The sequence below is a fragment of the Ranitomeya variabilis genome, chromosome 1, assembly GCF_051348905.1.
Source record: "Ranitomeya variabilis isolate aRanVar5 chromosome 1, aRanVar5.hap1, whole genome shotgun sequence".
Taxonomy (NCBI): domain Eukaryota; kingdom Metazoa; phylum Chordata; class Amphibia; order Anura; family Dendrobatidae; genus Ranitomeya; species Ranitomeya variabilis.
Window position 1 is genome coordinate 225788434 of NC_135232.1, and position 15756 is coordinate 225804189.

General features: G+C 47.2%; 1 protein-coding gene across 2 annotated transcripts in view; it reads left to right on the forward strand.

Annotated features, from left to right (window-relative positions):
- The window catches only part of DENR (density regulated re-initiation and release factor), a 32670-nt gene extending 17298 nt beyond the window's left edge, over positions 1-15372 (forward strand). For both annotated transcript variants that reach the window (XM_077293165.1, XM_077293164.1), the window contains exons 5-8: positions 3308-3388; positions 9800-9916; positions 9995-10134; positions 15111-15372. In XM_077293165.1, the coding sequence (XP_077149280.1) occupies positions 3308-3388; positions 9800-9916; positions 9995-10134; positions 15111-15155 (383 nt within the window). In that variant the 3' untranslated portion in view covers positions 15156-15372. The remainder of the gene's footprint in view (positions 1-3307; positions 3389-9799; positions 9917-9994; positions 10135-15110) is intronic.
- The last annotated feature ends 384 nt before the right edge of the window (positions 15373-15756 follow it).

A 15756-nucleotide genomic window follows, 5' to 3' on the forward strand; every position in this document is an offset into this window, starting at 1 on the left:
TCTGTCCGAAGCCTCTATAGACTGCGCAAGCGCACGCGCCGGCGCAGTCTGGACCGCACAGAGCGACGCTCCCAGGAGATCGCGGTATGCGTAAGCGCTGAACGCACACCGCGATCTCCACCGGACAAGCAGGGACGAGCCAGGAGGCGGAGGGTGAGTATACTTACCTGACCCGTTCCACCGACGCGCTTCCGGGCCGTGACTGTCCCCCTGCTCCCGGAATCGGCGCCTGCGCAGTCCGCGCTTTCCGGCGCCATTTTCTTGAAGACACATTGCAGTGTCTTCAAGAAAATGGCGCCGGAAAGCGCGGACTGCGCAGGCGCCGACTCCGGGAGCAGGACCAAGAAAATGGCCGCACCCAGCACAGCCGCTGCGCCCAGCACAGCCACGCACAGCCGCCCACAGCAACGCACAGCCGCTGCACCCAGCACAGCCGACCATAGCCGCCCACAGCCACGCACAGGCGCCCACAGCCACGCACAGCCGCACCCAGCACAGCCGCCGCACCCAGCACAGCTGCCCACAGCCACCCATAGCCACGCACAGCCGCCGCACCCAGCACAGCCGACCACAGCCACGCACAGCCGCCGCACCCAGCACAGCCGCCCACAGCCACGCACAGCCGCCCACAGCCACGCACAGCCGCCGCACCCAGCACAGCCGACCACAGCCACGCACAGCCGCCGCACCCAGCACAGCCGCCCACAGCCACGCACAGGCGCCCACAGCCACGCACAGCCGCACCCAGCACAGCCGCCGCACCCAGCACAGCTGCCCACAGCCACCCATAGCCACGCACAGCCGCCGCACCCAGCACAGCCGACCACAGCCACGCACAGCCGCCGCACCCAGCACAGCCGCCCACAGCCACGCACAGCCGCCCACAGCCACGCACAGCCGCCGCACCCAGCACAGCCGACCACAGCCACGCACAGCCGCCGCACCCAGCACAGCCGCCCACAGCCACGCACAGCCGCCCACAGCCACGCACAGCCGCCGCACCCAGCACAGCCACCCACAGCCGCCGCACCCAGCACAGCCGCCGCACCCAGCACATCCGCCGCACCCAGCACAGCCGCCACAGCCGCCTACAGCCACGCACAGCCGCCGCACCCAGCACAGCCTCCCACAGCCACCCACAGCCACGCACAGCCGCCCACAGCCACGGACAGCCGCCGCACCCAGCACAGCCGCCGCACCCAGCACAGCCGCCCACAGCCGCCCACAGCCACGCACAGCCGCCGCACCCAGCACAGCCGCCCACAGCCACCGCACCCAGCACAGCCGCCCACAGCCACGCACAACCGCTGCACCCAGCACAGCCACCCACAGCCGCCGCACCCAGCACAGCCGCCGCACCCAGCACAGCCGCCGCACCCAGCACAGCCGCCGCACCCAGCACAGCCGCCGCACCCAGCACAGCCGCCGCACCCAGCACAGCCGCCGCACCCAGCACGGCCGCCGCACCCAGCACATCCGCCGCACCCAGCACAGCCACGCACAGCCACCGCACCCAGCACAGCCGCCCACAGCCACGCACAACCGCTGCACCCAGCACAGCCACCCACAGCCGCCGCACCCAGCACAGCCGCCGCACCCAGCACATCCGCCGCACCCAGCACAGCCACACACAGCCGCCACAGCCACGCACAGCCGCCACAGCCACGCACAGCCGCCACAGCCACGCACAGCCGCCACAGCCACGCACAGCCGCCACAGCCACGCACAGCCGCCCACAGCCACGCACAGCCGCCCACAGCCACGCACAGCCGCCCACAGCCACGCACAGCCGCCCACAGCCACGCACAGCCGCCCACAGCCACGGACAGCCGCCGCACCCAGCACAGCCGCCGCACCCAGCACAGCCACCGCACCCAGCACAGCCGCCGCACCCAGCACAGCCGCCCACAGCCGCCGCACCCAGCACAGCCACGCACAGCCTCCCACAGCCACGCACAGCCACCTACAGCCACGCACAGCCGCCGCACCCAGCACAGCCACCGCACCCAGCACAGCCGTCCACAGCTGCCGCACCCAGCACAGCCGCCCGCACCCAGCACAGCCACATACAGCCGCCCGCACTCAGCACAGCCACATACAGCCGCCCGCACTCAGCACAGCCGCCCGCACTCAGCACAGCCGCCCGCACTCAGCACAGCCGCCCGCACTGATGGGGGCGCAGGATGGAGCAGCACGTGATAGGATGGGGGCGCAGGATGGGAGCACATGACAGGATGGGGATGAGGATGGAGCAGCACATGACACGGTGGAGTGGCACATGACAGGATGGGGGCGCAGGATGGAGCAGCACATGACACGGTGGAGCAGCACATGACAGGATGGGGGCGCAGGATGGAGCAGCACATGACACGGTGGAGCAGCACATGGCAGGATGGGGATGCAGGATGGAGCAGCACATGACACGGTGGAGCAGCACATGACAGGATGGGGGTGCAGGATGGAGCAGCACATGACACGGTGGAGCAGCACATGACAGGATGGGGGCGCAGGATGGAGCAGCATATGACAGGATGGGAGCAGCACATACCAGGATGGAGACCATATTCCAATATAAATGCTCGCCACCCGGGCGTAGAACGGGTTCAATAGCTAGTTGTAGTATATTCCTTATTGTCTTTAGTTTCTCAGAGGTTCTACAGTTTATGTAGTTGTCTGATGTATTTTGTTTCAATTCCAAAACATTTTAAGGCTATGTTCACACAATCCTTTTTTTGATCCTTTTTTTTTTCAGGTCCTTTTTCCATGCAGGGTACAGTCCAATGTTACTCTATGGAAAACAAAAACCGCTGTGCCCACTATCCTTTTTTTCTCAGGCAAATCCGCGAGGATTTGCCTGCAGAAAAAAAGAAGTACCATGTCACTTCTTTCTGCGGATTCAGCTCCTGTTTTCAACAGGCACCAATAGGAAAGTGCTGTTGAAAACCCGCAGAGGAATCTGCAGAAGAAACTGCAGGAAAATCAGCAGTGCAGTTTTGCACTGCGGGTTTTCCAAATCAGGACCTGCAAAAAAAAAGGATCAAAAAAAGGATCAAAAAAAGGATCGTGTGAACATGGCCTAAGATTTCTGCTTTCTATCCTCCCTATTCTCTCTATTCTGACTGTTAGCAAACTTCTAAGCACATAACATACATGCCTTTAGGTTCAATAGTCCTTTTTCTGTGCGTTTTTTTTCCCTGTCAAACAAGGGACCAGTATTTATTATTATTATTATTATTATTATTATTATTTCTCTATCTTCATGTAGATATTGCCTGTCACAAACTGTTTTATTTTTATTTTTTTCTAGGAAACTCTCCCAAACAAGAAACTCCTGGCGAGGGGTCAGGTCCCATAGGTGAAGAGGAGGAGAAGAAAAAACAAAAAAGAGGTAAAACATTTCTAATCAGCAAAAATGTGTTTCTTTAAAAAACAAACAAACAAAAAAGTTAACTTGCAGATATGGGGTTAATGTGTTAGAAAGGAGGCCACAGAGTAGGAGGTTGCAGTAGTCAAGGTGGGAGATGATGAGGGCATGCACTAGTGTGTTTGCAGATTCAGGAAATATTTTTGAGTTGGAGTCGGCAGGAAGTGGAGAGGGCTTGGATTTGTGGTTTGAAGAAGAGATCAGAGTCATGGATTACACTGAGGCAGTGACCTTGCAGAACTGGGGAGAATGAGCAGTCATTGACTTTGATGGATAGGTCTGTTGGGGGTGGGTGGTTGAGTGATATGGGGGAAATATGACCAAATCTGTTTTGTTCATGTTAAGTTTTAGAAATCTAGCACAGAAGGGTGATATAGCAGCCAGATATAGTGGGATTCTGGTTAGTAAGGAGGTGATATTAGGTCCAGAGAGATTTGTGTATTTTCAGCATTGAGATGATACAGAAAGCCATGGGACGCTGAGCTATCCCTGGCCAAAGGTGTAGAGCAGGGGTCCTAGAACTCAACTTGGGGGACACCAACAGATAGGGGGCAAGATGAGGAGGAGGTGGTGTGTGAGTGGGAGACACTGAATGTCCTGTTAGGTGTGAAGAGATCCAGGATAGGGCAGGCCTGTGATGTCAAGAGATAAGAGAATCTGTAGTAAGAGAAAATGGTCCACTGTGTCGAAGGACAGATTAGTGTCGCTTGTATTTGTCGGTTAGTAGGTTGGTGACTTAAGTCAGGGCAGTTTCAGTGGAAAGATGTGGTCAGAAACCAGATTGTAAGCAATCAAAGAGGGAGGAGAGATGGGAGAACAGTTCAAGAATGGACAATGTTGTTCCAGTAGTTTTGAGGCATAGGGGAGAAGTTATATGGGGCGATAGCTAGACACGGAGAATGGGTCAAGGGAGGGCTTTTTTGAGGGTGGGTGTGATTGAGGTATGTTTGAAGCAAGTTGAGAAGGCACCAGTTGTTAGTGATAGGTTGAAGAGATGGGTTAAGGTTGGGATGAAGACGGTAGTTAGGTGTGGGATGGGAGCGGGTCAAGTGTACAGGTGGGGAGATGTGTTCTGGCGAGTAGAGAAAAAAGTTTATTTTCCGTAATAGCGGAGAAGCTGGTTTTGAAGGAGGAGGGCTGAATAATTGAGATGGGGCTGTGGGAACTGTAGGCCAAAGTTTTCTCTGTTATCAATAGTGATGAGCTAACGTGCTCAGATATCGTGGTGTTCGAGTATCTTGGGCATGCTCGGATAATATATTCGAATCCCTGTGGCTGCATGTTTTGCGGCGGTAGACAACCGTAACACATGCAGGGTTGCCTGTTTGTTTGGCAATCCCTGCATGTGTTGTGGCTATCTACTGCTTCATATCATGCAGCTGCAGGGACTCGAATATATTATCCGAGGATAATATGTTATTCGAGCACGTTCTCTCATGACAAGTCATTAATCTTCCGCTTGAAGAATGAGGCAAAGTCTTCAGCTGAGAGGAGAGGAAGGAGCCGTTGAATGACGAAGGAGAGAATTGAAAGTGTTGAATAGCTGTTTAAGGTTGTGAGACAGGAAGGATATCAATGATGTAAAGTATATTTGTTTTGCTGCAGAGAGTGTGGTCTTGAAAGTAGTGAGGGATTGTTTGAATGTGATGGAGTGCTTGTTGGAGTGGGATATTTTCCAACTCCGCTCAGCAACCCTGGAAGCCCGAATCAGTTCTTTAGACAGGCTGGTGTGCCAGGGTTGCCTGTTGATTGTGGGAGCTTTGGTGTGTGTGACGGGGGAGATCAATTTGAGAGCTGCAACTGTTGTGGTGGTATATACAGCGGAAGCAGCATTTTTCATTTTGTAAGGAACTTATGTCTGCAAGAGGGAGAAGGGATTCAGAAAGTGAGTGTAGAACAAGGTGTTTGTGATTTCTGCTAGGGTAAGCAAGCTTGTGGAGTTGGGAATGTGCACCTGGAGAGGAGTAGAAAGAGAATGTAAGTAGGTGTGGTCAGACAGAGGGAGAGGTTTGTTTTGGTCTATGTGTTCATTGTTATGCTGTAATGTCTATTGTCTGTAAAAATCCCCTCTAAAATGTCATGTTCTGCACAGTATGTTGGCGCGATAGAAAAAAAAATATTATTATTATTAGAGGTGAGTTGGAGAGGTTAGATAGGGAACAGAGGCGGGTGAAGATGAGGTCCAGTGTGTGGCCACAAAGTGGCATTGAGCAAGGCTGAAGGAGGAAGTGAGATAGAAGCTTAGACACAGCTGAATGGGAAGTGTAATGGGGATGTTGAAGTCACTCTTGATAGTGGGGATGTCGGCTGCAAACAAATCAAGTAGCCAGTTGGTGAAGTGGTCAAAAAAGGTGGTGGCTGGCCCTGGAGGGCGGTAAATGACAGCCAGTTAAGGGGGAGTAGATGCGCACTGAGTACACCTCCAAAAGAAGGGAGAGTAATGGAGGGTGTCAGTGGAATTGGGGTGAAGGAGTACGTATCTGACAGGAGAAAAACAACTTATCCACCATGCTTATTGCTGGGTTGGGGGTGTGAGAGAGATGGAATCCACCAAAAGTGCAGCTGGAGAGGCTGTATCAGAGGGGGTGAGCCAGATTTCAATGATGCCGAAGAAAGGAGAGTTTGTTAGTAGTGAAAAAATCATGGCTGTATGCCAGTTTGTTGCAGACAGTGAGCGTTCCATAGAGCTCCTGTTAGATACCCTGAGGGAGCGGGGGCTGGGTGAATGTATATAAGGTTATAAAGGTTGTGGAAATTTGTGATCGATTGTGAATGGGAGGTAGAAGTGACTGAGGGGATGTGGTTAGGAGGACCAGGATTTAGAGAGATTTTGCTGGCAGAGAGGAGCAGAGAAAGTGTTAGGTGGGAGCTGGAGATGGCATGAGGTGGCTGTCTGTGTTTGGACACACAGGATTTTATGTTGAGGAACAGTTCTGAGAAGCTGATGGGATGGAGGAAAAGATAACCAGTTCATTACTATGTATAAGAATTAGTAGGTTAGTAGGAAGTGAATGACTATGGGGGTAAGAATGAAAACAAACAGAAACATTGTTTACGGTGACTATGTATCCAGTTACCTTCAATTCCCTTCTGGTTCAATTCTGAAATTCTGGTCTAATTCATTGCAGTACACTTACTGTAAGTGCTGCACTTAATAACGTTCTGAAATCGTGTGGTGGCCGCATTGAAAGCTCTGCTGCCGGAAGGAAATTAATTTTAATCCTCCGGCAGCCTCCAGCTTTCAGTCATAAGAGCGCCATTTGAGTCACCGCTCAGTATACAGTAAGCGATGGGTGTAACCACGCCCTGGCACTGATGGACAGCTAAGTCAGCAGTGCATCAACATGCAGTCGACTGTCGGTGTGCAACGACTAGAACCATACCCCCGGCACTATGTATTGTGTGGTAACTGAAGCTGCGCCTCTATGACTGAAAGCCGGAGGCTGCCAAGAGAAAGTTAATTTCCTTTCGGCTGCTGGGCTGTCAGTGCGGAGGCCGCAAGGCTTCATAATGCTATTAAACTGCAGATTAACCCCAAGTCTGCAAATTAATAGCGTTTTTTCACATAAGTTCCCTTTTGAAGACATACAGTGCCTTGCGAAAGTATTCGGCTCCCTGGAACATTTTAACCTTTTCCCACATATCATGCTTCAAACATAAAGATACGAAATTTATATTTTTGGTGAAGAATCAACAAGTGGAACACAATTGTGAAGTTGAACGAAATTTATTGGTTATTAAAATGTTTGTCGAAAATCAAAAACTGAAAAGTGGGGCGTGCAATAATATTCTGCCCCTTTACTTTCAGTGCAGCAAACTCACTCCAGAAGTTCATTGTAGATCTCTGAATGATCCAATGTTGTCCTAAATGTCTAATGATGATAAATATAATCCACCTGTGTGTAACCAAGTCTCCGTATAAATGCACCTGCTCTGTGATACACTCAAGGTTCTGTTTGAAGCACAGAGAGCATCATGAAGACCAAGGAACACAACAGGCAGGTCCGTGATACTCTTGTGGAGAAGTTTCAAGCTGGATTTGGATACAAAATGATTTCCAAAACTTTAAACATCCCAAGGAGCACTGTGCAAGCGATCATATTGAAATGGAAGGAGTATCATACCACTGCAAATCTACCAAGACCCGGCCGTCCCTCTAAACTTTCATCTCAAACAAGGAGAAGACTGATCAGAGATGCAGCCAAGAGGCCCATGATCACTCTGGATGAACTGCAGAGATCTACAGCTGAGGTGGGACAGTCTGTCCATAGGACAACAATCAGTCGTACACTGCACAAATCTGGCCTTTATGGAAGAGTGGCAAGAAAGCCATTTCTCAAAGATATCCATAAAAAGTGTAGTTTAAGGTTTGCAACAAGCCACCTGGGAGACAAACATGTAGAAGAAGGTGCTCTGGTCAGATGAAACCAAAATCAAACTTTTTGGCAACAATGCCAAACGATATGTTTGGCGTAAAGGCAACACGGCTCATCACCCTGAACACATAATCCCCACTCTCAAACATGGTGGTGGCAGCATCGTAGTTTGGGCCTGCTTTTCTTCAGCAGGGACAGCGAAGATGGTTAAAATTGATGGGAAGATGGATGGAGCCAAATACAGGACCATTGTTGAAGAATACCTGTTGGAGTCTGCAAAAGGCCTGATACTGGGACAGGGATTTGTCTCCCAACAAGACAATGATCCCAAACATAAAGCAAAATTTACAATGGAATGGTTCACAAATAAACGTATCCAGGTGTTAGAATGGCCAAGTCAAAGTCCAGACCTCAATCCAATCAAGAATCTGTGGAAAGAGCTGAAAACTGCTGTTCACAAACGATCTCCATCAAACCTCACTGAGCTCGAGCTTTTTGCCAAGGAAGAATGGGCAAGAATTTCAGTCTCTCCATGTACAAAACTGATAGCGACATACCCCAAGCGACTTGCAGCTGTAATCACAGCAAAAGGTGGCACAACAAAGTAGTAAGGTAAAGGGGCTGAATAATATTGCACTCCCCACTTTTCAGTTTTTGAATTTCCACAAAAATTAAAAATAACCACTAAATTTCGTTCAACTTCACAATTGTGTTCCACTTATTGTTGATTCTTCAGCAAAAATTTATATTTGGTATCTTTGTTTGAAGCATGATATGTGGGAAAAGGTTGAAAATTTCCAGGGAAGCGAATAATTTGGCAAGGCACTGTACACTGTATATTTTATGGGTATGTGCAGTGAAGTATGCATCCGGTAAAGAGGTTGTCCACTGTTCTGAGATGTCCTTCTTAAATGCTGTAATTACACAAGTAAAATAAAAATTACAGGTACTCACCTCATTCTCCTTTTGCTGTACCAGTGCTGTCCGTTTTTGGGGACTAATTTCAGCATGTAAACCCAGCTGGAGTAAGTCACCCAGCAGATGTCAGGGAGGTAGGATTTGGCATGTTGATTTCTTTTGAAGAGGTGGGGCGCAGTGGTTCATACATTTTTATTAAAAACCCTTGTCATTGGCACACTCGACTAACTGCTATGTATGGCCAGTTTCACACAACGTAATATGGGCACAAAACCTGTTTTATTGCGACCACATTATACTTCCATGAAAAGCAGCCTAAGATGTCTGCCCACCTTAACACCTTCCCTCCTGAGGACAGAACAGTACACCATGTGTGGGTGCCCCACACAGCGCAGGTGCTGATTGTTATTCTATGCAATAATAAAGAAATGTAAAAAAAAATATATAATCATTGTCACTGTCCGTAATAGCCCAATCTAGCAAAATATAAAATTATTTAACTTCTAAGAAAAATATAAAGAAGCTCCAGAATTTTTGGTTTTCAGTTACCTACCAAACCTTTTAAAACATGCAATAGAAAGTGATCAAAATGCCCTATGTACCCTAAAATGGTATCAATAAATACTGCAGCTCAGCACACAAACATCAGTCTACAGAAAAAAAAAATTGTATGGATCTCTGAAAAAGGCAGCGCAAACAAAAAATCGATTTAGTAATATTAGATTCTTTTTAAGCCACTGAAGTAATAATAATAAAAAAAAAAATTGGGTAATTTTTTTTTCTTTACCACATAAGTGGTGTAAAATCATGCCAGAATTGCAGGTTTGAATATTTTTTCACCATTTCACCCCACTGTCGACTCAAAAATATAAAACTTACTGCTCTTGGAAGAGACATAGAAATCAAAAATGCGAAAATGAAAATTGGCATCATTACGGGTTAATGTTATTAAAAAAAAAAACAACTAATAATAATAATGTGGAGTAATTAAAAGTAGTTAATCTGGCACACCAGTTGGAAGAATGGATTTAGGCCACCTTTTTATTGCATAGATTTGATTCAAGGGTTTGAACTTTTGCAGGAGGAAGAGGTCAGATTAAACAGAAGAAAAAGACTGTACCCCAAAAGGTTACAATAGCGAAAATCCCCAGAGCAAAGAAGAAATACGTAACCAGAGTGTGCGGGCTGGCGACATTTGGTGAGTCTGAGAAGTCTTGTGAGCGGACCTCAATCCTGATTCTTATATTTGCTCATTGATGGTAATTTATCTTTGCAGAAATTGATCTCAAGGAAGCACAACGATTCTTTGCTCAGAAATTCTCCTGTGGTGCCTCAGTGACGGGGGAAGATGAAATCATTATTCAGGGAGACTTCACAGATGATATTATTGATGTAATCCAGGAAAAGTGGCCAGAGGTAACCTACTGGAAACACAGACCACATCTGTACAATGTTTTTGTGCAATTGATGAGTGAGAATAAGTATGTTGCTTTGTTGACAGCTACCTGACCAAAGAGGTGATATATAGTATTTTTCTATTAAGGATGGCTCTTGCCTACCAGTGCTAGTATTGCTATCTTGTTTGGGCTTCTGTATGCGTATTTACACCACTTTTTTACATCCTTTGAGGCATAACTACTCGTGTAGGCAAGTCTGCTTCTGCCCTGGGGTGAGATGAGCATCTCTCTTCAGGCAATGGACTGAGATGTCCCTCAGCGGGGAGGAATAATGCCACCTCCCTGAGAACTCTGCCTTCATACTCCTCAGAGAGTGACAATGTGTGCAGAGGGGGTTCAGGAGCTCAACCCACTCTATACAGGGCAGATGCCGGCTGTATTACACAGGTAGCATCTGTCTCTAACAGCAGCGAATGAATCTGAGCTCCCTTAACCATTTACAGTTGTGCTTAAAAGTTTACATACCCTGGCAGAATTTTTGCTTTCTTTACCTTGTTTCAGAGAATATGAATGCTAACACCAAAACATTTTCTTCACTCATGGTTAGTGGTTGGGTGAAATCATTTATTGTCAAGCTACTGTGTTTTCTCTTTTTAAATCATGACCACCCAAAACATCCAAATGACCCTGGTCTTAAGTTCACATACCCATTTCTTTATACCATGTATTACCCCCTCTAACATCAATGACAGCTTGAAGTCTTTTGTGGTAGTTGTGGATGAGGTTCTTAATTTTCTCAGATGGTAAAGCTGCCCACTCTTCTTGGCAAAAAAAGCCTCCAATTCCTGTAAATTCCTGTGCTGTCTAGAATGAACTGCGCTTGAGATCTCCCCAGAGTGGCTCAATGATATTGAGGTCAGGATACGGAGATGTCCACTTCAGAACCTTCACATTATTCTACTGTAGCCAATGACAGGTCGACTTTGCCTTGTGTTTTGGACCGTTGTCATGTTGGAACGTCCAAGTACGTCCCATGCGCAGCTTCCGGGCTGACAAGTGCAAATTTGCCTCCAGTATTTGCTGATAATGTGCTGCATTCATCTTTCCTTCAACTTTGACGAAGTTTCCTGTGCCTTTGTAGCTCACACATCTCCAAAACATCAGCGATCCACCTACGTGCTTTACAGTAGGAATGGTGTTCCATTCATCATAGGCCTTGTTGTCCTCTCCAAATGTAACGTTTAGGATTGTGGCCAAAAAGTTCAATTTTGGCCTCATCACTCCAAATTACTTTGTTCCAGAAGTTTTGAGGCTTGTCTCTGTGCTGTTTTGCATATTGTAGGTGAGATACTTGTGGCATTTGCGCAGTAATGGCTTTCTTCTGGCGACTCGACCATGCAGCCCATTTTTCTTCAACTGCCTGCTTATTGTGCATCTTGAAACAGCCACATTGCTAGTTTTCAGAGAATCCTGTATTTCAGCTGATGTTATTTGTGGGTTTTTCTTTGCATCCCGAACAATTTTCCTGGCAATTGTGGACAACATTTTTGTTGGTCTACCTGACCGTGATTTTGTTTTTAGAGTCCCCGATTTTCCATTTGTTAATCACAGTTTGAACACTGCTGACTGGCATTATCAATTCCTTGGATATCTTTTTGTATCCCTTTCCTGTTTTATACAGTTCAACTACCTTTTCCTGTAGATCCGTTGACCATTCTTTTGCTTTCCCCATGACTCATAATCCAAAAACGTCAGTCGCTGTATGAAAGATGCAAGCGTGTGTCTGGATCTCAGAAACTCACTCAGCTTTTATGCACACACACTGATTACAAGCAAACAGGTCACAGGTGAGGATGTTACCTTTAGTAGCCATTCAAACCCATTTGTGTCAACTTCTGTGCTTGTTATCAGGCCAAAATTGCCAGGGTATGTGAACTTTTGATCACGGTCATTTGGATGTTTTGGGTTGTCATTAGGATTTAAAAAGAGAAAACACAGTAGTTTGACAATAAATGGCTTCACCCAACTACTAACCATGAGTGGAGAAAAAGTTAGTGTTGTTGTTCATATTCCCTGAAAAAAGGCCAAGAAAGCAAACATTCTGCCGGGGTGTGTAAACTTTTGAGCACAACTGTAGATGACACTTTCAATCTCAACAGCACATAAATGGATCAGTTGCCAGTGATTACTTGCGCTGGCTCCCATTGTCCCCCCTCCACGTGACGCTATCACATGGCACCGATAGGATCCATTGGCAGCCAGGGACCTACTCAAGTAGTCTGTCGCTGCCTTTATAGCTCCACAGTTTGAGATTTTAACTATGTACTGACATACTTGGGTAGTTCAATGGGTTGTCCGGGCTGAAATGAAAAGTCGGCAGATGAAGCTATTTGGCCCCTGACCACAAGTATAATTTATTATTATAGCGCCATTTATTCCATGGCGTATTACATGTGAGGAGGTGTATACATAATAAAAAGCAAGTACAGTAATCTTAACAATACAAGTCACGACTGGTACTGAAGAAGAGAGGACCCTGTCCGCGAGGGCTCACAGTCTACAAGGGATTGGTGAGGACACAGTAGGTGAGGGCAGAGCTGGTCGTTTGGCGGATCGATGGTTACTGCAGGTTGTAGGCGTTTCTGAAGAGGTGGGTCTTCGGGTTCCTTTTGAAGGTTTCCATGGTTGGCGAGAGTCTAATATGTTGTGGTAGAGTTCCACAATAGGGGCGATTTGCTGGAGAAATCTTGTCTGCGATTGAGGGGAGTAGAGAAGGAGATCTTGTGAGGATTGGAGGTTGCGTGCAGGCAAGTATCGGGAGACTAGGTCACAAATGTATGGAGGACACAGGTTTTGGATGGCTTTGTATGTCATGGTTAGGGTTTTGTACTGGAGTCTCTGGGTAATGGGGAGCCAGTGCAGGGATTGACAGAGGGGAGGGGCCGGGGAATAGCGGGGGGGGGGGACAGGTAGATTAGTTGGGCAGCAGAGTTTAGAATAGACTGGAGGGGTGCGAGAGCGTTATAGGGGAGGCCACAGAGCAGGAGGTTGCAGTAGTCAAGAAGGGAGATGATGAGGGCATGCACTAGTGTTTTTTTAGATTGTTGGTTGGGGAATGTATGGATCCGGGAAATATTTTTGAGTTGAAGTTGGCAGGAAGTGGAGAGGGCTTGGATATGTGGTTTGAAGGAGAGATCAGGGTTAAGGTTTACCCCGAAGCAGCGAGCTTGTGGGACTGGGGAGAGTGAGCAGCCATTTACTTTAATGGATAGGTCCATTGGGGGGGGGGGGTGGTCGAGTAAGATGGGGGAAAGATGATGAATTCTGTTTTGTCCATATTAAGTTTTAGAAATCTAGCTGAGAAGGATGAAATAGCAGACAGACATTGAGGGATTCTGGTTTGTAGGGAGGTGATATCTGGTCCAGAGATGTAGATCTGTCATCAGCCTAGAGGTTATACGGAAAGTCGTGAGATTCTATGAACTGTCCTAGGCCGAAGGTGTTAATGGAGAAGAGCAGGGGCCCTAGAACTGAAACTTGTGGGACTCTGACATATAGGGGGGCGAGATGAGGAGGTTGTGTGAGTGGGAGACACTGAATGTCCATTCTGTTAGGTATGACAAGATCCACGATATGGCCAAGTCTGTGATGCCAAGAGATGAGGGTCTGTAGTAATAGGGAATGGTCCAGGAGGAGGAGGACAGAGTAGTGTTGCTTGGCTTTGGCGGTTAATAGATCATTGGCAACTTTAGTTAGGACAGTTTCAGTGGAGTGATGCGGTCAGAAGCCAGATTGTAAGCTGTCGAAAAGGGAGCAGGAAGAGAGATGGGAGGACAGTTTAAGATGGACTTGTTGTTCCAGTAGTTTTGAAGCATAGAGTAGAGGTGATATGGGACGATAGCTACATACAAAGGATGGGTGGAGAGGGCTTTTTGAGGATGGGTTTTATTGAGGCATGTTTGAAGCATGATTAGAAAACGCCAGTTGTTAGTGATAGGTTGAAGAGATAGGTTAAGGATGAAGAGTGTGGTGAGGTTAGGGATGAAGTGGGATGAGATCTGGTGCAAGTTACCTACATATGGTCACATTGCTGACCCCCCTTGCAGAGACTATAGCTGAATTGTGATAATGTGCATAACACACTGTCATGATTCGGCAGACGTATAGAGTGACTGCACACTTTTTATTCAGCCCGGACAAAACCCTCTTATCCTGTACAGTAAATGACATAGAGAGAAAAAAGTTGAACACCAGAATTCGTTTCTCTTTATCACTTCATTGGGGGACACAAAAAAACATGGGTAAATGCTACTAGGAGGCTGGTGATGCAAAAAAATTAGCTCCTCCCGAGCAGCATACACCCCATCAACTGGCACAAGGCTTGTCTGTTAGTGAGCAAGCAGTAGAAATAAAGTCTCTGAGAGAGATTTTACGGTGAGTACCCAAAATCTTCATTTCTTGTTTTTTTTTTTTTGTTTTTTTTTGTCACCTTGCCTTGTCAGGTTAGTGTGCAAACCACTCTTTACATATTTCAATGGACGGAAAAATAATTTGTTTGGTATTGCCGTAGTCCACTGGCCTGGAGAATCGTGTTGACCAGTCACTTACATTACAAATAATTCCATAAAAAAATTAACCACCCAAAAAAGGCAGAATTGCATGTATTCAATGCAGGTTTATGTTACACTGTGGTACAACATGGATTTCAACATTTGCCTCAAGCATCAAGAAAGTCCAGAAAAGGCCTTGCATGTAGGATCAGAAATCGTACCTGCTCATCACCAGCTTACAGTTGCATTCTCCTAGCCTGTGGTGGCAGGGGAGGAAACTTATTTGTTATTTATGGGCTTATTACAATTGGATAGATCTTGTGGATGTGTTCTTCAGTTTAGTACGTACATAGGATGTGAGACAATAACGGTTATTGGCTTTTGTGTGTCTGTATTGGTGCAAGACCTTCGTAGTGACGTCAGTAAATGTTTCTCTCTTTGACAGGTTGATGATGACAGCATTGATGATCTTGGGGAAGTGAAGAAGTAACCTAACATCGTGCCTGTACTGTCCTAGACTATGTAGCCAAAGTGAGAGAGGATTCTCAGCTTTGTGTGTCCTCGGTCAAACTCTACCACCTTGTTTCACCACTGTAGAATGCTACTTTTTGTTTTTATTAAATGCCGAAACTTAAAGTAACTGGTTCCCTCATGCAATCGCATGATATGTGTTTAGTTTAATAAAAATGTTTTTGGTCATTATCAAATTGCCTAGGTTCAGAGTTATGATGTGCCACTGGAAGCCTTTTTTATTTGGCAGTTGGGGATTCCACCTTTTCTGATAGCATTCCAGTATGGCTATCCTTTTATTTAAACGATTCATGACATATGACGTGCAGTTACGTCTTATGTTTGGTTCTTGACTGATGCAGCCTTGCAAGCTGAGTTCTCATCTTTCCCAGCAGATGATGACTGAACTATTCAGTCATCATCTGCCTCTAACAGCTCCACCTTAACCTATTAAATGCCGCTGTCAGTCTCTGACAGCTGTATTTAATGTGTGCCTGCAGGGGGCCACGCCATTACGCACTCCCATGACATGATTGCTTGGTGCCGATGGGTTTCCATGACAGCTGGGAATTTGCTGAAGA